The 20,710-nt window shown below is 53.5% G+C and overlaps 2 protein-coding genes across 4 annotated transcripts; one reads left to right on the top strand and one right to left on the bottom strand.

The window, feature by feature from the left end:
* The first annotated feature begins 2,628 nt into the window (after positions 1-2,628).
* MGAT2 (alpha-1,6-mannosyl-glycoprotein 2-beta-N-acetylglucosaminyltransferase) lies at positions 2,629-4,564 on the top strand. Its single transcript, XM_051620333.1, has one exon. The coding sequence runs from the start codon at positions 2,665-2,667 to the stop codon at positions 3,994-3,996; it is 1,332 nt and encodes a 443-aa protein (XP_051476293.1). The 5' UTR covers positions 2,629-2,664; the 3' UTR covers positions 3,997-4,564.
* Positions 4,565-5,746: 1,182 nt separating this feature from the next.
* On the bottom strand, positions 5,747-20,569 carry DNAAF2 (dynein axonemal assembly factor 2). 3 transcript variants are annotated; one of them, XM_051620325.1, is made up of 3 exons: positions 18,999-20,569; positions 9,180-9,326; positions 5,747-7,098 (listed from the first exon to the last, which is right to left on the bottom strand). In XM_051620325.1, the coding sequence occupies exons 1-3, from the start codon at positions 20,547-20,549 to the stop codon at positions 6,544-6,546; spliced, it is 2,253 nt and encodes a 750-aa protein (XP_051476285.1). In that variant the 5' UTR covers positions 20,550-20,569; the 3' UTR covers positions 5,747-6,543. The 3 variants fall into 3 exon arrangements, with proteins under 3 accessions (XP_051476285.1, XP_051476286.1, XP_051476287.1); XM_051620326.1 differs by having other exon boundaries at positions 5,747-7,095; XM_051620327.1 differs by having other exon boundaries at positions 19,209-20,569.
* Positions 20,570-20,710: the final 141 nt, after the last annotated feature.

The raw sequence follows: 20,710 nt of genomic DNA, 5'->3' as shown, positions 1-20,710 counted from the left end.
TCACACGGTGTTGGTAAAGCACTAACTTACAAGCAAATGCAGGAAGATCTGGATGAATCATTCCTTGTATCTTGCTCTTCAACTAGAGCCCTTGGTGAGGGGGGAAGCCAGGAGTGCCTGTTTTCCTCAACTCTGATCTCCGGGAAGTGCTGCAGAGCCACCCCGGGAGGTTTTAAATAGTCATATGCTAATGCTGCTGTGAAGGAGAGATCCCATCCTGATTGCAGCAGCCTGCGGATTACTCATTTGGAAAAACACCTTCGAGGTGGAGTGCGTGATTAAGAGGAAGGGAAGTGGAGCAGACGGAGAAATTTGGCCTCATGGGGGACTCGAGGGGAATTTTCTCTGCAGATGTGTGGGTGTCTGTGCGGCGGCTGGAGCCTCCCGGGGGCCTGCGGTGCCGGGCGGGGAGGAACCCGCACCTGGGGGGGCTGGGGAGTCCTGCCCGAGCCCGGCTGCGCTGGGAGAAGGGATCAGCCGGGGGGGTGAAAACCAAGGTGAAGAGGGGGGTGACCTCTCGACGTGAAGGGGAGGCTGCGAACTGTGGGAAAGGGCTTTTTTATGGGAATGTTTTGCTGCCGGCTCCGCACGTGCTGCTGGTGTGTTTTAAACCCCGCGTGCGCGCCCTGGGATGGCATTATCTCTGAAGTGACTGCCATCCTCAGGGCTGACTTGGTTTCCTGTAATCCCCTGAAATTACAGCAGCTGGTGCAGGATGGAGGAGGGTGGCAGGGCTCTGGAGCCCTGTTCTGCAGAGGTTCTTCCCCAGCCGTGGCTGCAGCAGCACCAGAGCACCTTCCAGCAGCGCGGCGATGTACCCAGCACGCTGAGATCTCACCGTCTCCTCAGAGGTCAAACGTGCAGAGGAGCTTTCTAAACTTCCTCCCTTCCAACAAAAGATGAAGGGAAGTCCCTGTGCAGCAAGCAGAGGGGTCTACAATACCCCCAAGTTCCCCTGGGAATCTATTCCAGCTGAATTCATTTTTTCAGCGCCTGGCAGTCACTGCACACAAGCTCCCTCTGTGCTGCAAAGCATCTGCCTGGGTAGGGTGAAGTTCTCCAGTTGCAGCTTCATCCCAGAGACAGACAGCAAGGAGCCTGATGAGTTAGTTGGGGCTTGGGTTTTCAGGCTGCAGAGGGATGAGCAGCCGGGGCAGCTACTGCAGTGCTCCGTGCCTGCCGAGCCGGCGCTGCTGCTGCCAGCCCGCCAGCAGCTGGGGAAGGAGCCAAGAGCCAGAGCTGTCCTTCAGAGTCAGGGAAAGCCAAAGTAGAAATCCCTCCTTTCAGGAGTGTCTTCTCCAGCGGTTTGCCTTGCCCACCAGCAACCGTGGTGTCTCCAAGATCTCCTTCTGCTCATGTCTCATCAGGACACTGTGCTCCTTTGGGGAGAGGCTGCCCAGCAGGCACCGGGGTAGGTGGCAGGAGAGGGACACAGTCCAGTGCTGCAAGCCTGTGCCTAGGCTTTTCGCAGAGGAAACAAGACCTGGCAAAACTATTGTCAGAAACTATTCTACCTCATTGCTCTTACTCGTGGGGAATTCTTCAGGGCCACTTCCCATGGTGCAGCCTCTTTGTAGCAACGAGCTCGGATTGAATCAAACCGACCGTGCTGCAGAGCCCAGCTCCTCTCCCTCTCCCTCTCCTAACGAGCGCTCTTTTCTGGTGCCTTGCTCAAAACCGTTTGCGCCGGGCTGATCAAGGGAAGCTTGCCGAGTTATGCGGAGCTTGGCTGTGGCGGGCAAAGGTCACGCTGTGAAACTGCCGTTCACAACGTGTCCTCAACAGAAGCGTCGCTGCGGCCCCTTCTGCTGGGGTCGTGCCCGAGCAGCCCGGCGCTTGCCCTGCTGGGGCAGAGTCACGACGCAGGGCTCGGTCTCACCGGGTTAAAGCCACCCAAGGCTCCGCAGGCGCGGAGGCCAGACGCTTTCAAACGCCACTGAAACCTGCGCTTAACCCAGCCTGGCCGGGGGGGGGGGAAGGAGCTTCCACGGCGGACCTGCCAGCCCTGCCTGCCGCTGCAGCTCGGACCTGCCTCTGACCGGCCTGACTGGGCTGCGCGGGTGCCGCTCTGCCCTCGCCCCGCGCTGCCGTGGGGTCATCATCATCCGTGCGCTGCCCGCACGGCGTGGGGAAACCTCCCCCAGCGGGACGATGCTCCAGCGGCCGCTTCTACCCCCGCTGCTGCTGCAAGATCCTACCACAGAACCCCGGGCTGGCTTGGGTTGGGAGGGACCTCAAAGATCACCCAGATCCAACCCCCCTGCACGGGCAGGGACACCTCCCACCAGCCCAGGCTGCTCCAAGCCCCATCCCACCTGCCCTTCAGCGCTGCCAGGGAGGGGCAGCCCGGGCCAGCACACTCCCCCGTCCCACCGCCGCGCAGGCCGCCAGCCTCGCCCCGCCCGCCCCCCGGCCTGAGGTGATGGCGGACGGCCCTCCAGGCCCCGCCCACCCGCCTCCCGCCGCACCAACCGACGGGAGCGCCGTTGAGTGACAGCCCCGGCGACCAATAGGGCGCCGGCAGCCGCGTCACCGCCGGCCAATGGGGCGCGGCGACGTGTGCGCGTGGGGCGGCGGCGGCGCGCGCGCGCTGCCTGCGGGAGCGGCGGCGGCGGCGGCGGCGGGAGGGCGGGCGGTGATCGGCGGCCGCCGCCGCCGGGAAGGATGCGGCTGCGGATCTACAAGCGGAAAGTGTTGCTGCTGGCGCTGGGGCTGGCGATCTGCGCCCTGGCGTTGTGGGGGACCGGCGGCGGGAGGAGGCGGCAGCAGCAGCAGCAGCAGCGGGGCGGTACCGGTGTCACCGGGGAGCCGCCGCGGGTCAGCGAGCCGCCGCCGCCGCCTCGCCGGCCCGTTGCGAACGCCTCGGTCGTGTCGGCGGCGCCGCCGCAGCTGAGCGAGAACGGGACGCTGAGTTACCGGTCGCTGGTTTACCGGCTGAACTTTGACCAGCCGGTGCGGAACGCCGGGCGCTTCCCGGCGCGCTCCGTGGCCGCCGCCGACGTGGTGCTGGTGGTGCAGGTGCACGACCGGGCCGAGCACTTGCGGCTGCTGCTGGAGTCGTTGCGGCGGGCGGCGGGAGTGGAGAACGTGCTGCTGGTGCTGAGCCACGACCTGTGGGCCGAGGAGCTCAACCAGCTGGCGGCACGGGTGGACTTCTGCCCCGTCCTGCAGGTCTTCTTCCCCTTCAGCATCCAGCTCTACCCCCGCGAGTTCCCCGGCCACGACCCCCGCGACTGCCCCCGCGACGCGGGCAAGGCGGCCGCGCTGCGCATGGGCTGCATCAACGCCGAGTACCCCGACTCCTTCGGGCACTACCGGGAGGCTCGTTTCTCCCAGACCAAGCACCACTGGTGGTGGAAGCTGCACTTCGTCTGGGAGAGGCTGCGGGCGCTGCGGGACCACGCCGGGCCCGTCCTCTTCTTGGAGGAGGACCACTACCTGGCGCCCGATTTCTACCACGTCCTGAAGAAGCTCTGGGCCCTGCGGGAGCGGGAGTGCCCCGAGTGCCAGATCGTCTCCCTGGGCACCTACGGCCCCGTCCGAGGAGGCTTCGCCGGCCGCGCCGACAAGGTGGAGATGAAGACGTGGAAGTCCACCGAGCACAACATGGGCATGGCCTTCGGCAGAGACACCTACCAGAAGCTCATCGAGTGCACGGATGCCTTCTGCACCTACGATGACTACAACTGGGACTGGACTCTGCAGCACTTGACTGTCTCCTGTCTTCCAAAGTTCTGGAAAGTGCTGGTTCCCGAAATTCCCCGGATTTTTCACACGGGGGACTGTGGCATGCACCACAAAAAGTCCTGCAGACCCTCCACCCAGAGTGCCAAAATCGACTCTCTCTTGAGCAGCAACCAACAGTACCTGTTTCCCGAAACGATGAGTGTCAGTAAAAGGTACTCCATGGCCCCCCTGTCCCCTCATGTGAAAAACGGAGGGTGGGGAGACATTAGGGACCATGAACTCTGTAAAAGTTACCGCAGGCTTCAGTGAGGAGCCTTCTCCTGGCAGCCTTGTCCTTTTTTTTTGAGTTGTTCCATACTGTCTTTTACAGGCACACCCGTGTATAAACAAACAAAGAAAAGCATTTATGAGTTGGTTTCTGCTTTAATATGAATAAACACTCTTGTAAAAGGTGTCCCAAAATAGTAATCTTTCATGTTTGGCAGCCACGGGCTGGAAAATGGGTTCCTTGCTGCTGGTGGGGTGCTCAGAGCAGTGTTTGCAGCCCCTGTGTGGAAAGTGACCACTGCTGTGCTTGCTGGGAGGAGGAAGCTGGAACTGAAGCACATCTTTCTTCCCTGGTGCTCTCAGGGCTGGGGTGCCCCTGGGGGTGGTGAGGAGCGAGCGGGGGGAACTGAGCCCTCCCCAGCTTCCCACCTCCAGCCCCCGGGATCACCTCCTGCCCTCATCCCCACGTCCCCTTCTGTGTCGCCGTGTGTCGATGAATATATGAAGGAAAAGAAAATGATATATATATATATTCATTGTTTTTACTACAATGTAGATAAATATACGATTTTTTTAGTTCTGCCGAAATAAAATTCTGTTTGTTTTGTAAGACCAGAGAAGTTCTTGAGTCTCACAAAAAAGATGATGTCATCTCATGTTGCTAGAAAGAAAGTCAGGAGTTGGGGGGGTGGGTGGGAGTGTGTGTGGGGGTGTCTTCTCTTCAATCCAGAGGGCTACACCCTTGCTAGTAAAGTGCATTTAACTTCATTAACTTTTTAATGCTACTGGTTAATTGAAGCAGAACAGACTAACCAATGCGTGGCACCACACCCCTTTTGTTTAGATCCAGAGGGAGGAAGTTCACTTCCCAATCAGTCGGCTGTGCAAAGGGACCACTACAAATCCTGCTGTGTAAGGGGACCAGGCTGAGGTGGGGCTGGAAGCTGTGAGCCCTGCCTGAGCACCCAGCACCTCCTCACCTGAGTGAAGGGCAGTGCTACAGCTGCTCCCAGCCCCTCTGCTTGGAAACACCACCAGCAGCATCTAAGCAGCTTTTTGTAGAGCAGAGCATTATGGTGGAGAAAGGAAACGTTACACTGAGGCCATGCAGGCCATGCAGTGTTTAGAGGTGGATTTTTTTTTTTAATGCAGATTGGGGCGGGGGGGAAAGGTTCATTTATTTTAATTGGAGAAAATGGGGTTGATGCTTTTAGGACTCTGGCTGCCACAGCGAATGGGGAATGGAAGGGCATGGAGTGAGGCTTTCCCTCTTACCACCATTTGTCACCTGCTTTATGGGTTCTATCGGTTAAATGTCCATTTGAGGGAGAGCCAGGGTCAGGGAAACACTCCAGGCAGAATGCAGATGTTTCTTTTGACCACCAAAAGGTGCTTTTTATACAGGGGTAAAGTACCTGCCATGGTTTGGAGCCAGCTCTGGTGTTTGCCCCGTTCAAATAGTTTCACAAAGAGCAGATGCTGAGAAAGCTATGCCTGAGCCTCTGCCCTCCCACATCTCCCAGGAGGAGCTGATCAGGGTTTAACTCAAGCACTCACCCTCCTCCAGCTGGCTGGGTGTTCTGCTGGCACCAAGGGTAGAGCAGAAGCTTTTGGCAGCTCTGCCTTCCACCAAACCTCCTTACAGAAGTAAAGCTTACTCTGCAATCCCTCACGTGGAACGTAGAGATCTAAGAGGAATTCCAGAGCAGCTGCGAAGCCAGTTGAATTTAACTTTCATCTAAAGCACATCTGTGTCTTGTACAACTCAAAAGAAAACAGATTTGAGCAGCAGTGAGAAAGGGAACTGAAAGTTTATTATTAGATATGTTCTTTTTGGGTATCGCACTTGAGGGAGATGAAGCAGCAAGCAGCAGGCTGGGGCTCCTGGGGAGCTGGTTTTGAAAAGTCAATCTAGTCTGGCTAAAGAGAATCCATTTTACAAATTGTAAATACTTAGTAGCAGGCATGGGACCAAAGAGGATGTTTTTATCCTGCAATTGAATTTGTTGGGATGACAGGCTGGGGTATGTTTGTGTGCTGTGTTCTCAAGTAATGCACTAGGAAGGAATACATGGTATAGATGTTGATTATTTCTAGGAGACCAATTAGAACTTCTCCGTGTAATTAGAAATTTCATTTGATTGCTAAAAAAAAAATCGGTGCAAGTCCTAATCCTGCAGTTACCAGAAAATGAAAGGTTTGAAAAATGATGAATCCTGCTCATTTCTAGGTGGACCAAACACAGCAATCCCTGCGGGAGCCGTTAGGAAAAGGAAATCTACAAATACTCCCTGTAACGTGGCAAGGGACAAAGAAAGTTCTGTAAACAATAAAGATGCATTTTCTTCCAGGAGCTCAGACCCACCTTCAGCTGCATCTCTCTCGTAAGTAAAACTATTTCAGGGATAAGAAAACTCTGACCTATTGACTTAAAGAATTCTTAACAACCTAAGCGTTCTCCTATGTTGACACATGAACAGAACAGTTTCGGTGGGAACCTGCCTTCTGCTCCAGCACTCAGGCCATAAACCTGCATGTGGAAGTTCCAGCAAGCACCAAACAACACAAGGAAATCCTACAACAATGAACCTAGTCCAATTCATACAGCAAGGGATTCTGGAAGGCGAGCGGGCAGCGCGTGACGTGATCCCTGAGGATCCGCACGTTCCCGTCCCTGTCCACTTCCTGCAGGAGCGGGGATGCCGGGCGGGCGCCCGAGCTGGGCTGGCTCCCCCCTGCCCACCCTGCTCCCTCCCCTCCTGCTCTCCCCAGCCCCCCCAGCAGCAGCTCTGCTTGTTTGTCAGAGCCTGCAGCCAGGGCCCCTCCGCCTGCTGCCACAGCACTTTCTAAATCTGGTTCCTTTTTCCTAGATTCGCCAGAGATCGCTGAACCGGTGTCAGAAGGTTCAGGCTGCAAACAACGGTGTGAACTACAACCTACTTTTCCTATTGTTTCAGCTGCTGCTAAAGCTGTGGAAGTTTGCTTGGTCTCTGCAGCACGTTCCTCCACGGTGCCAGCTGCAGGACGGTTTGTTTCTGCCTTTGTTTGGAGGTTGTCACCATGTGTCTCTCCAGCAGGATCTCCTCCCGCGCTGCTCAGCCCCTGCTCCTCTCCATCCCGTCCAGAACGTCCCGCTTCCTGCTGCTGCCAAGAAAACAAACCATTTGCTGCATGGTTGACATGGACTGGGCACACAAAACTACTGTAAAGACAGGCCAAGGCACCTGCTTCTCCAGTGTCTACTTCCAGCAAGCCGAGCCAGTTGGGTGCAGAGGTTTTCCTGCTTGTGGGAAGGTTTCCTGGCATGTGGGAATGAGTGGCAGGGAGGCACTTTGCTTCCCAAGGGTTTTCCCTGCCATGGGAAGCGCTGCTGGGCCGTGGCCATGTGGCTGCAGCCTCTCTCGTGATTCCCAGCGGGAGTACAGGTGGTTCCCCTCAGCCAGGCTGTGGTTTCTGGGAACTTGGGGTCCACAAAAATCAGCCAAGGGATCTAAACTCCCACTGCAGGAAGTGTGTTGTCCCCTTGCACTCGGAGAAACTTCCGTCCTGCTCAGGAGAGTGTGAACCCTGCCACCTGGTACTGGCTAAAGAGCAGCTACCCAACGTCACCATCAGCTGTTGACTGCTTCAGTAAAAAAGGAGTGGACAGCTTGTGTCCCTACCAGTGGGCAGTCAGGATCAGGTGGGCATCTCTCCAGGAGCAGCTGGATTCATGGATTCAAAGAGTGAGTTGCTCTGTCACACACACCCAGCCCTTTCTGGCCCCGAGGCCACTGCTCACTCCAGCAAGCAACAAAAGGAAGATCAGTAAGTCAAGGTCAGGCTGGATGAGGCTCTGAGCAACCTGGTCTAGTTGACAATGTCCCTGCTCACTGCAGGGGGTTGGACTGAATGACCTTTAAAGATTCTTCCCCACCCAAACTATTCCATGATTCCAAGTGCTCAGCACTGGATGATTCTCCTACATGAAGGTGTGATGATTTAAGACATGTTAGCTTCCCTTTCTCAGCTACCAAAACATGCACATCCATTCTCCACCAATTTGAGTTTTAAGTGTTCATGTGCAATCCACTCTAGCTGCAGAAGTTAAGCCTCCCAAGTAGTGCTGGAGCCACTATCTTTGGGGCAAACTCCTCAGTCCTCCAGCTTTGTTCCAGAGGTCACATGCTTCATCTGAACTTGCTTTCCAAGAAGCTGTCTACATGCTAACTGTATCTGCAGGCTCCACTTTATGGCTGCAGAAGTAATCTGGTGGTCCCTGCATATTATCTTTCCTTTACAGAAGGTTTTAAGTGAATTTCTGATACAGTGTCTACCGATAAATCACAGGGGGGTTTACCTCATATTTTCCTATTTACAAAACTAATCTGTTTTCTTCATCTGTCCATCTCCCTCTTTTGCAAAGAGGGGTTCTTTTAATGCTGTGGCAGACTGTGGACACAGACTACCTTGCATCCTTGACAGATACAGGGTGACTGAGGAAGCAGGGCAGCCTGAACGAGGCCTTAAACATCACAAGCGTTGAACTTGAGACCAACGTTTAAGATGAGTAGTCCTGTGTTTAATAATTTACACAACAGGAAACCACCAGGCAGTCAACTCCCTTGGACCAAATAGAGATGAGACCCAGTTCTTCACAGGCAGAATTCTCAAGGTTTTCTCTGTCTGTGTGAGGAGGCAGAGGGAGTGAAGCCACGGCCATGACTGAGCACCCCCTGTCCATCTTAACATCCCTTCCTGCTTCCTGCAGAACCAGGCAGGTTCTCTGCCTCTCCAGTCCCTCCTGACCCCAAATCCCTCCAGGTAAGTTCCCTTCTGCTAACCAGACACACAGAGAAGGGTCCATGCACAAGACGGCATGTTTAGTCACAGTCTCCAGAATATGAGCCCAAACTCTGGGGTATTTGAAGGATGTGGATTATCTACTACTTTATTTCCATTCTAAGAACATTCTGGTGTTTATTCCCATGACATCTGCCACGATTTGTTTAGAGCACATTGTCATCAGCTCTGACCTGGAAGCACTTGGGGTCACATTAAATGGCATAAACGGGAACCTGTGTTTCTAAAAACTTGACATTTATACCCACAAATACACCCCACTCCAGGATTTTCTCTTCTGTGTCAGGACAGAACAGGAACAAAGCTGCTTTGGTCAGATTTGATACCACTTGGTGAAGCACATAAATCAGTCAGCAATGTGTACTGCTGCCAGGGATCCTTACCTTCAGCCTGATTTGAATTCTGTCCTCACTAACATCAAGCACTTCAATTAATGGCTGACTTTCCAGTGCTGAGTTGGAGCAAACAGGAGGGCATAAAACAGTGTCTAGGAATCCATCAACATTTTCTTCACTGACAAACAGTCTTTCCTAAAGAAAAGAAAGAGCAGGTTATGTTCTTTCAGTGGTTTTGGAGCAAGAAATTCTCTCCAAGCAAAGGCAACACAAGTTTCACAGCACACTGAGGTCTCAGTGGAGACATTCTGAGTCAGACATTCTGAAGTAAAGAGGTGGCATGAAGACCAGAGCTCGTTTTGATATAAAGTGTGGATCTGCATCATACACAAAAAGAAACGTGTTTTCTCTCTTCTGATACCTGACTACTAATGCAGAGGTTTAGGCTTCCTCTGAGGAATGATTTGCAGCAGCACTGTTCCACCATCCTCACCTGCCTGAACACGAGGAAGGTGTTAGGCTTTCATGGATTTGTTTCAGTGTCTTTAGAAAAATGCCAACATCTCCTTGGGCTGTGACTGCAAGATCTTCAAACCCTCGGGCTACAAGATCAGACCTTCTAAAGCAAAGGCTACAAAACATGCTCAGCAACATCCATTCCACATCCATCCACGGAGCCTTCCCAGTTCAGGCAAGTGCAAACACCCGTTGGAAGAAAGGCAGAGGGATCCAGAGTCAGAGATGACAGCCTGGGACATGCTTGGAGGCTGTAAATAAGCAGCTCACAAACACTCTGAAACATGTTGCTACAGGTTTAAAGATTTAAATCTGTTCCAGGTAATTAAAGGTCCTAAAATATATCCTGGAGGGGCTGTTTCATAATGCTGCAGAGCTTTCCCTCTCCTCATCTTCTTCCTAACTCATCTGCTGTAGGCTGAGGGTAAGGACAGACATTGGCACCCTACAAAGTATCTTATCCTAGAGGACTACTCTTATGTTCTGTGCATTACATTTCCTGTTTAACAACAAACTGTTTAATTGGAAATCAAGGGGAAAAGTTGCAAGCCTTCTACTGCAAGTCACACTTCAACATTTCTTAGACTGGTTCTACCCTCTTGTCAGCCCAGTGAAAGTTAAATTCAATTATCACTGACATCTTGCAGGCTGGGAAGCAAAAAGGCAATTCTGCACATTTTTGGCCCCCTGTGGCTGTAGCCTTATGCACAGCCAGCTGCCACGCTGTGTCCAGGGGACAAAATTTAACTGTCAGCTGAAAAAAAAAATAGTAATTCAGTATGGGAAAAATAAATCCCAACATGGAAAGTCATAACATCCCTATGGCTTGTTTTCAAAAGCAGAGGACTGAATTCATTTTCCATCCAGAAAGATTACAATCCAGGCAAACATCCAACATCATATGCTGAGTCTGTGGAAAGACTCAACTGCAGCAGGGTTGTCCTGAGAGGAAACCCTCCAGTAACACACCTCCAGTAACACACCTCCTCTTGCATTTTGGCACAAAGAGCCTGAAGTGCTTCTTCCCTCGTGTTCCATCCCTTCCTGCCTGCCAGAGAGGGACCCTGCCAGAGCCTTGGGCTTGTAGAAACAGGCTGCAGAGCTCAAGGGAAGGTGTCAGGGTGAAGAAGGGAGCACAGACACAGAACCTGTGCAGGACCAAAACTCCAACCTAGATCATGGCCTTGGGCAGTGCAGGAAATACATTCCCACCTCCACAAGTATCCCTTTGTCCACACACTGCAAGTAGAGCAGCTCCACTCCCCTGTCCCGGGGTTCCAGCTGCCAAGAGTGATGGCAGCTCAGCCTGTCCCTGTGTCCAGCCTTCACTTAGAGGGAAAGTGCCACAAAGCACCTTCTGCTCCAGCACCACTCTCCTCTCCCAACTGAGAAACTTCAGGCATCTGCCAGTGACTCACCTTTAGCTGACTCCTCCACTCCTGTACACCCCATGTTTTCATTTTCCTCCAGAATAGCTGCTACTGGGTCTCCCCATCTCAACACCCCACTTGGGAAAAGAACCACCAATGGGGTTTGGGGCTCAGCAATCTTCCTTCAGTTCTCTCTCCTGGGCTGCTGGGATTGTGAGCAGGTTTCTTTGCCTCTATTCTTCCTCTATAAAATGGGGAAAACAATCTTTTTTCCCCTCTGAACCTCCTTTTCCCTAGTGAAAGCAGAAGCCTTTGGTGAAAGGACTCTCCTGCTGTGACTTTGTGCTCTTAGCAAAGCTGGTGCCCAACCTTGCTCCCAGGCAGCAATAAACAGAAACCACAGGTGCAGGAGACGCTTGAAAAGCCAACAGATCATGCAAAGTGACCTGCTAGGTCTAAATATTGCAAATCACACCCTTAGATGGCTTTGTCCAAAGTGACTGTAGCCCCAGGGTCACCTGCAGAGCTGCTGCCTCCCGGGTCTGCCCCAGGCAGCGGCAAAGGGAGCGATGAGTTCCCGGAATCCCAGGAAATCAGGAACAACAAAGAAAACCAGGAGAGAATGTGAGGTTGAGAGAGCTCCCCACAAACTGGCTGCCCAGGCCAGGGGGGCAGTGCCAGAGCTGCCCATGAGCCACGGCTAGAGAAGAGGGACAGACACTTGACCACAGCACAAACACGACCTGGCACTTTGGCAACAAACTATAAACCTTCCTCGAGTTTGCTTCTGTCCTGACAAAACAAAATCATGCCTTTTCTCCACAGAAAATACTGTTATAAAGAACACTGAATGGAAGGTTTATCCAGGAGTACTGTACACAAGGATAAACAATAATTGCTTGTGATGTTCCTGTAATTTTGACTAATTACTACAAACCAACGTTCCCAGTTTCCATCCCAGCTCAGCACCCTATTCCCAGAACACGACACTTACATCTCAAGGAAGTACTTAAAATTTTATTACAGCACTAGCCAGTGCCCTGCCATAAATCATGGCACCTTGCAATGCTGTTTGTTATCAATATAATGATTATCATTAGCCTGGTCAGCCAGCCAGTGACTGGAACCCAGACTCTGCATTCCCAGTGAATACACACCGAGGCATTTCTATCACTGCAGATGTTATCAAAGCACAGACCTTGGAAAAAAATTATTCAGGAATTTATTTTAAAGCCTGTTTGCTCTGGCTTGGAAAAGCAGCAGAGGACAAGCATCTGCAGATGATTTCAATGACCTGTAAAATAATTCTTCAGTTTAAACAGTTTATTTTCTCATATTTATGATCCTCTCTTAGCAACTCAGAATTAAATCTGCTCAGCCCTGCACACCCTGTCATCTGCTGTTTGGTACACAATTGTTTTTCCCTGTGAGTAAACTGAGCTCAAATTAGCATAAACATTAGTAGGAAAGTCTTTGGTTTCTAGAACACTTCATCACCCAAACCCAGCCTGGTGTCCCCTAGCACTGACACTCAGGGTGGCAGTGGCTGCAGCACCAGCAGGCACAGCACAGAGGGGCCCCCACAGCTGCCCTCAGCACCCAGTTTGCTCTGCATTAATTTATCCAAACTCGTAGCCAGTGACCACTTGGAGTTGCCTCCCATGAGGGCTACAAAAGGTTTAAAAGCAGGACAGATTTCAGGCTTCAGTTATTTGCACCTCTTCTGTAGGGTCCCCCTGCAAACCAGCTCAACATTAGAACTGGAAGCTCCAAGTTTGGGTAAATGAAAGTATCTATGCTGGGGGTGAAAACTTACAGAAGGTATTAATGACTGCAAAGATGAAGTAACTCAGAAGCTTTCCAGAGCTCAATCAGTAGGTTAATAATGTTTCCTAACTTAACTGTTTTGTGTCATACAATCACGGAATGGTTTCGGTTGGAAGGGACCTTAAAGACCATCCAGTTCCACCCCCTGCATGGGCAGGGACACCTCCCACCAGCCCAGGCTGCTCCAAGCCCCATCCAACCTGCCCTTCAACACCCCCAGGGATGGGGCAGCCACAGCTTCCCTGGGCAACCTGGGCCAGGGTCTCACCACCCTCACAGCAAAGAATTTCTTCCTCATATCCCATCTCAATCACCCCTCTTCCAGTTTTAATCCATCCTCCTCATCCCATTCCTCCCTGCCCTTATCCCAAGTCCCTCCCCAGCTTTCCTGGAGCCCCTTCAGGCACTGGAAGGTGCTCTCAGGTCTCCCTGGAGCCTTCTCTTCTCCAGGCTGAACACCCTAACTCACTCAGCCTGTCTCCAGAGCAAAGTGTAACCACATTATTCCCATAATGCATCTACCAATTAAAGGCTATTCAGAAATCAGTTTGTTGTACAGCAGAAGCAATCCAATTCTGTTTACTAATCTAGTTCGGGAAAGAGGTTACTTTTGAAAAAAAAAATAAATCAAACCATACATTTGTTCTGTTGGTTTCTCTTCTCCTCTAACTTCCCCAAAAAACTTGCCAAGAGTCCTGAAACGCTGAGCATAGAAATAACTGAACCAAAACCAAACTGATGTAGGATTAAGCACACTCAGTGCTGGGAGCAACAGAGCTCTGCCACCAGCAGAGGACTTCTCTTCCAGGGAATATGTGACCTCTCAGCAGCCCCACGTGGGGCTGGAGAGGACAGGATCTGCCTGGGTGCCAGAGATCTGACAGCACCTACAGGACAAACACCTCGTTCAGTGAGATAAAAGAGGACTAATTACAAAGACTGGCAGTCCCTCTGGTGTAAATACAACTACAAATAATATTGTTTCTTGGGGGTTTTTTTGTATGAACAGCTCACAGCAGGTGTCTGCCTTGGAGGAGCTGCCCCACAACATACCTGCTGCCAAAGCAGAAACCCAGGGTCAGAAGCCACAGGTGTCAGTAGGTGTGTGCAGCGAGCAGAGACCACAGGGCTCTGGAGGTATTTACCAGCTGCTTTCTGCAGGAAGAAGCACTAAGAGCTTCAAAAAGATCTCTGGCTGGGCCAGGCACAAAAATAACACCTCTTTTTTTATGCTCAGTAACACACACCCATCTAAAACATCCTCATGAAGGCACCAGGATTGACACAGAAGTTAAACAAAGCTTTTGGATCACCAGGCAGTTCCCATTCAAACACCTAAATTAATCCTCACAACCAGCATAACTCAGGCTTAGTTCAACTCATGAGCTCATCAGGAATGTTTAGGATAACATTTTTCATACTGTAAATGTTGAAAAAAACCCCACAATCTCAACGCACAGTAAAGCAGAGGAAACATTGCTCCCTGCTGCTCTCCAGAGCCCCACGGGGGTTTATGTGAGTTCAATCTTAAAATTCTCCATCCCAGAACGTGGGGTTTTGTTGCAAAAGGGATGGGCTGACTGCAGTGATTCCCTCCCTGGCAAGGGGGACCCCAGGAGGGAAGAACTGCCACATCCTCATTCCAGCCCACAGAGAAGGGCAGGAAGGGTGGGGATCAGCATGAAAGGGAATTCTTACTTCAACCAAACCTTTTTCTAATCACATGAGAATGAGCACACTGGACCCAAAAACTGCAGGCAGAATTAATTATCCACCCAACGTGTTTCACATGCTAGCACAACTGAGCCTCCAAGTCTCAGCAGTTCAGATACTCCCACCAGAAAACTGGGGTTTATTTCTGTTAAGGATTGAGCATTTAACCCCAGGAGACCAAGCATGAAAAGATGGTGCTTTATGAAGGGATGATTTCAGTAATTGCTCAACTCCAGCTCTGCTGTAAACCAGGACATTCTGGGACACGTTGTTCTCGGAAACCTTGCCTGGCAGGCTTACAAATTTTATTAATGGTTATCTCAACCAATCTCTTTTTCTTTTTTTTTTTTTTTTTTCATCATTTAGTCCCCAGGTTTTGTTGTCTTAAAATGAAGGGGGAACTCTCTGATGCAGGAGTTTCCTAGGCTTGAGCTCCCAGAATTCAAACAAATGGAGGCAAGAGATGTAGAAGGTATTAGTAGATGAACTGTGATAAAAAGGAATGGAGGGAGCACAGCCCCCAGCTGCTCCTTGGAGGCAACTTTCTCAGGCCATGAGCTTCTATTTCCCTGGAAAAGCAGGTCCTGGAGCACACCCTGCAGAAAGCTGGACACTGTGGTCCTGAGCCTGAGCACAAGGCCAGGGGCAGAAGATGACTTTTAAACCCCTGAAATACGTGACCCTGCTCCACAAAGTCCAAAGTAACAGAATCCTTGTTTTTATAGGATTTCTGCTCTCCCTAACAAATGTGTGGCCATCATCCTTTGGCCAAAGAGCAAAACTGTTCAGGGAGAAAGAAAAGCAATGGCTGCAACTGCTGATAAGAAGTTAGGGCTCAGTGCCAGCAGGGAGCTGAGTATTGTACAGGGCAGTGTTGAAATCACAGCAACATCAAGAGCTGTCAAATGAAGGAACACTTGCCATGACACAGTTAAAGTCCAGGGAGGACTATTGCACTGTAAAGACTTGCTGAAAATAAGCACTTGCTGGGGAGGGAACTCAGGCTGCTCAGCATCTATGGAAACTGAGCTCTAAATATATCATCTTTCAGCACAGGGATTCAAATGGATCTGACTACAAAAGAAAAACCAGTCCTTGAGATTCTGTTTTGAGAATCCTTCTACCAATATCTGCATCAGACCAATTTCAAGAAGAAAAGAGGCCAGTGTGCTAACAGGAACACCTCAAGCCGTGCAGCCCAGGCTGTGCCATCACCTGATACTGTCCCTGGGGACACAGGAAGAGGCACCCAGGCCATGGAAACCAGGGGACATGGGAGGCAAAGCCTGGGGATGAGCTGCCAGGGAGGTGCATCCTGATCACCTGGTGAACAGTTCTCCCAGCATGACTTTCTTGCTGTTTGGCAAGTTAATCATGGAATCCCACGCTGGTTTGGGTTGGAAGGGACCTTAAAGATCATCCAGATCCATCCCTCTGCCATGCGCAGGGACACCTCCCACCAGCCCAGGCTGCTCCAAGCCCCATCCAACCTGCCCTTCAACACTGCCAGGGATGGGGCAACCACAGCTTCCCTGGGCAACCTGGGCCAGGGTCTCACCACCCTCACAGCCAAGAATTCCTTCCTCATATCCCATCTCAGTCTCCCCTCTTCCAGTATTAATCCATTCCCCCTCATCCCATCCCTCCCTTGTCCCAAGTCCCTCCCCAGCTTTCCTGGAGCCCCTTCAGGCACTGGAAGGTGCTCTAAGGTCTCTCTGGAGCCTTTTCTTCTCCAGGCTGAACACCCCAACTCTCCCAGCCTGTCCTCACAGGAGAGCTGCTCCAGCCCTTGATCATCCCGGTGGCTCCTCTGGACTGACTGGCAGACAATTCCACAGGCAGCCTGAAGGGAAATGCAGGATGAACCAGCGCCAAGTTGGGTGGATTTCTCAGGAACTAACCCAGAAACCCCTGGTCTCCATTAAGAAACAGCTTCCCAGAAGTCAGCAGAACAGGAATTTCTCATCAGTAAAAAACCACCAGCCTCTCCTTTCACCACACACCATCCTCTGGCAGTGCCACAGCAGGGGAAGGGATTACAAACAAGCAAACTGGGAAGTGCAGGATAAAACTCCCGCTCGTTGGGGCCACCAAGATCTCCCTGGAGTGATAAAACAGGGCCCTGCTTCTGTGTGCATCCCTGAAACACTCTCCTGACTGATCCTTGCAGATCTCAGTGCAAGAACCACAGCTCTGGTGTAGAGAAAGAGATTCAAAGCAGAAAAACACCAGATGTGAGAGCAAAGTGAAGAAACCAACCTAAGGAGAAGCCATCACTAGCAAATAGTCACTGGGCAGAAGACAGCATGTAACAGTAGCTCTAATTATATGCTAATTTTTCTCACTTCACTCTGAGTGAATGCAGCTATCAGTGCTGGCACAGGCACTTGTGGGAAACAGCACAGCTCAAAAAAAAAGCAAACAGAACAAATGACTCCAGCCTATTTAATCTGCTTCCATTTGAAGGCCTAGCATCCAAAAGGACCCCAGAAGAAATCAATCTTTCTTAGCCTGCTTCATGAATACATGTCTGGGAGGTCCATGACTAATGCCAAATCTTTTCCTCCTCCTGCTCCACCCAGAATATTGTGCAATAAATTCAGCACATTCAAATATTTTTTTTTTTAACTTACAAAAATGTCATCTTGACCAAAAACCCACTACTGCCCTTCTCACAACTTTCAGTCAAAAGATGCTCCCCCAGTTGCAGTAACAAACACACACACCAAACACTCTCAATCACTACCAAGTGCAAAGCACACAGAACAGGCCATTAGCCACAGCACTGAGATGCTGCAGCAAAATGTCCTGTCCCCAAACTGTATTCTCAGCCATATCCCCAGGTAGAGTCCCAGAAAGCTGCTGTTTTCCCTTAAAACCTGCCTTTAGGCCTGCACGCCACAGAACAAAAAAGGAAGTACATGGCCACACACCACAGCACTGGATGGAAGATACTCAGACCATCTGAAAGAGGGTAAAATGCCTCTAGTTTTTACCCCGTGCCTTCTGTACCTACATAAAAATGAGCCATTGTTTGCATAATGACTTATCTGACATCACATCAGCACCCAGGACCCGATCCCACTGATTACCAGCAGTGCCAAATGTTTCATGGCCCCACTTGCACAGACTTGCAGGCTCCTGGTCCAGTAAAATGGAAAGCAATGCACTGCAGACACCTCAGGGTAGGAGGTTCTTGGTGAATTAATCATCTTTGATACTTAGAACTGATCAGCTCCTCCTTCAGAGGAGCTGCTGTTACAGAAAAGGTAAATGGGAAATCAAGCCAAACAGCTGCACATAAACTTCCTGGATAAATATCCTTCAGAACCTGCAGTATTTTCTAATTGTGAGGATGGAGGAACAAAGATACTCCAAGCCACCATGCCAGTGGATGTACTTTAAGCCTGCCAGTTTTCTGGACTTGTACTCTGTTGTACGTGATCCAACCTGCAAAGGGTTTTATTGTTCCAAAATAACCACAAACCCCAAATCACATGGCTGGAAGTTTACACAAGAATTGTGCAGCCCTAATCCCTGCTCATGACAAGTTGTTTGAAACTCTGAGCTTATGTGGTTCTCCACAGAGCCTGTGTAAGTCTCTCCTGACAGCAGGAGTGCTGAGAATCCCCTTGTGGGGACACTGCAGGGTCAAACTCCTCCTGCCACGGGGAGCAGAACTGCCTAACGACCTTTAGAGTAACATCTCAGCTAGCATCATATCAGACCAGTAAATAGATGAGGAATAAGCCCAGCAAACCAGCCACTGGCAGCAGTTCACAGCTACAGTTTGCTGTACCACCCTGGTTGAACTCATGGGTGTTCCTGCAGCTGCGAATGGGACTTGTGTCTTCAGGCCTGCATTTCATAGGATCATAGAATGGTTTGGGTTGGGATGGACCTTCAAGATCATCCAGTTCCAAGCCCCTGCTATGGGCAGGGACACCTCCCACCAGCCCAGGCTGCTCCAAGCCCCATCCAACCTGCCCTTCAACACTGCCAGGGATGGGGCAGCCACAGCTTCCCTGGGCACGATCTGTGACCCTGTGTGCACGTGTGTGTACGTGTGGTGTGTGACAAACGCCTCCTTTCTTCACGTGAACAGGCTGCATGAGCAATTCACACGGCCTCAAGAGCTAATTCTAAGGTCGTAGGTCGGGCTCTGTTTTCACTTATCACCAGCATTTCCCTTCCAAAAACCGGGAGGCAGAAGCCGTGTCAGTTCCAAGGACAGAAGGAGGCAGCTCGGTGAGGTGACCTCTCTGCTGGTACAAGCCCGGTAAGGAATCGGGTGGTTTCTCCTGCACCGGGGCGCAGATCTGAGGGCAGCACCCCCTTCTTCTGCCCTCAGACCCACAGCCCCGACCCCTCCCGGGGTGACGGCTGCTCAGCAGCTCCGGGAGCAGCACCAGAGCCGCTCCAGGAGCGGGACACTCGTTACCTGCAGAGCGGAGGCGTCGGGGCCGCAGCAGAACTTGTCCCAGGGCCCGAAGCTGCCGGGGGCCTTGGCGAGCCCGATGGCAGCGTTGTGGGGAGAGACGCTCACGCTGGTCTCGGGGGACACCAGCCTGTGGGCATCAGAGAACTGCAACAAGAGGGCAAAGGTGCCGGCGTCGCTGGAGAAGCGGAGGCTGTAGCGGTTGGTGCCCACCTGCCCGCGGAGGCTCCGGGGGTGGATGCCGGGCACGTGCAGCAGCAGCGTCAGGGAGGCCTGGTCCTGCCGGCACTGGAAGGGCGGGCACAGCGCGGCCTGGGGGCTGCCGCGGCCCCGGGGAGGAGCCATGCGGCCGGGGCTGCTCCCGGGAGGGCGCGGAACGGCGTCCCCGGCCGGCTCGGGGCTGCCGCTCGGAGCGGGGAGATCGTCGCCGGAGCCGGGGGGTGACGGCTCGGCGAGGCGCCGGGCGGGCTCCCCGACACCGGGGCCCGGGGGAGGAGCGGCCCCGCCGCCCGCCTCGGCCACCGGCGGCTCTCCCGGCGCCTCCGGCCGCTGCCCGCGCGGTGCGGGCGGCGGGGCCGGGCCGGGCGGCGGCAGCACGGGCAGCGTGACCTGGAGCTGCCGCTGGGCCTTGCAGAAGGCGGCCCGCCCGGCGCTCTCCCGCACGTCGTAGGGGAGGCGGAGGCGCAGGCGGTAGGCGGGACGCTGCGAGTCCAGGCGCAGCTCCCGGCCGCGGATCTCCAGCACGGCCTGCGCGGCGGAGCTCAGCAGCGGCAGCTCCACCGTCACCACCAGCTCCCGCGGCACCGGGCTGGGCGCCGAGTCGCGGCAGCACCGGTAGTCCTGCAGGTCCACGTAGGAGCGGTGCCGGATGCTCCAGCGCGGCGTGACGGGGCCGGCGGGCCGGGCGGGCGGCGGAGCGGCGGGCGGGGAGCGGGGGCGGCCGGGGGCCGGCGGGGCGGCGGCGGGCAGCGGGGTGCGGATGACGGGCGCCTGCGGGACGCCCTTGTACTTGGCGCCGCGGAGCAGGGCGGCGTTGGCGCGGTCGAGCTGCACGGCGCAGTGTCTCTCCACGGCCTCCAGCGCCGTGTCGCTGAGCAGGCGGCGGAAGCGGGGGCTGCGGGCGGCCAGGCGGAGGGCGGCCGGGTGGAACACCACGTCGTACACCAGGCGGCGGCGGCCGCCGCGGCCCAGCTCTTCGCGGCCCGGCGTCAGGCTGTAGGGCAGGTCCCAGCGCTGGCCGCCGGGCTCGGCGCGGGCCCGCGGCTCCCCGACCTGCGGGTTGCTGCAGACGTTGAGGTAGCAGCGGCGGGAGCCGTCCTGGCTGGTGCGCAGCACGTAGCCCGCCGCCGGGTGGATGAAGCGCACCTCCACGCCGCGCTCCCGCTCCAGGGCCGCCACCTCCTCCTCGTACAGCCGTCGCTGCTCCGGGTCGGCCAGCTCGGCCGCGTATTCGGCGAAGAGCTCCCGGAATTTCTCATCGCGCAGGGCCCGTTCGAGCCGTTCCGCCTCCTCGGCGCTGAGCTGCAGCTCCTCCAGCCGCCCCGCGCCCGCCATGGCCCGGCCCGCCCGCGCCGGTTGCTCTGGAGACGCCAAACAAAATGGCGGCTGCCGGCCCGCCGCGCGCGTTGCTATGGCGACGGTAAACAAGATGGCGGCGCTCCTCCCTCCTCCGCGCTCTCCCGCCCGGCCCCGCTCGGCCTTCCCCTCCTTTCGCC

The sequence above is a fragment of the Apus apus genome, chromosome 5 (genome assembly GCF_020740795.1).
Source record: "Apus apus isolate bApuApu2 chromosome 5, bApuApu2.pri.cur, whole genome shotgun sequence".
NCBI classification, from domain to species: domain Eukaryota; kingdom Metazoa; phylum Chordata; class Aves; order Apodiformes; family Apodidae; genus Apus; species Apus apus.
This window is presented reverse-complemented; position numbering and strand designations above follow the sequence as displayed.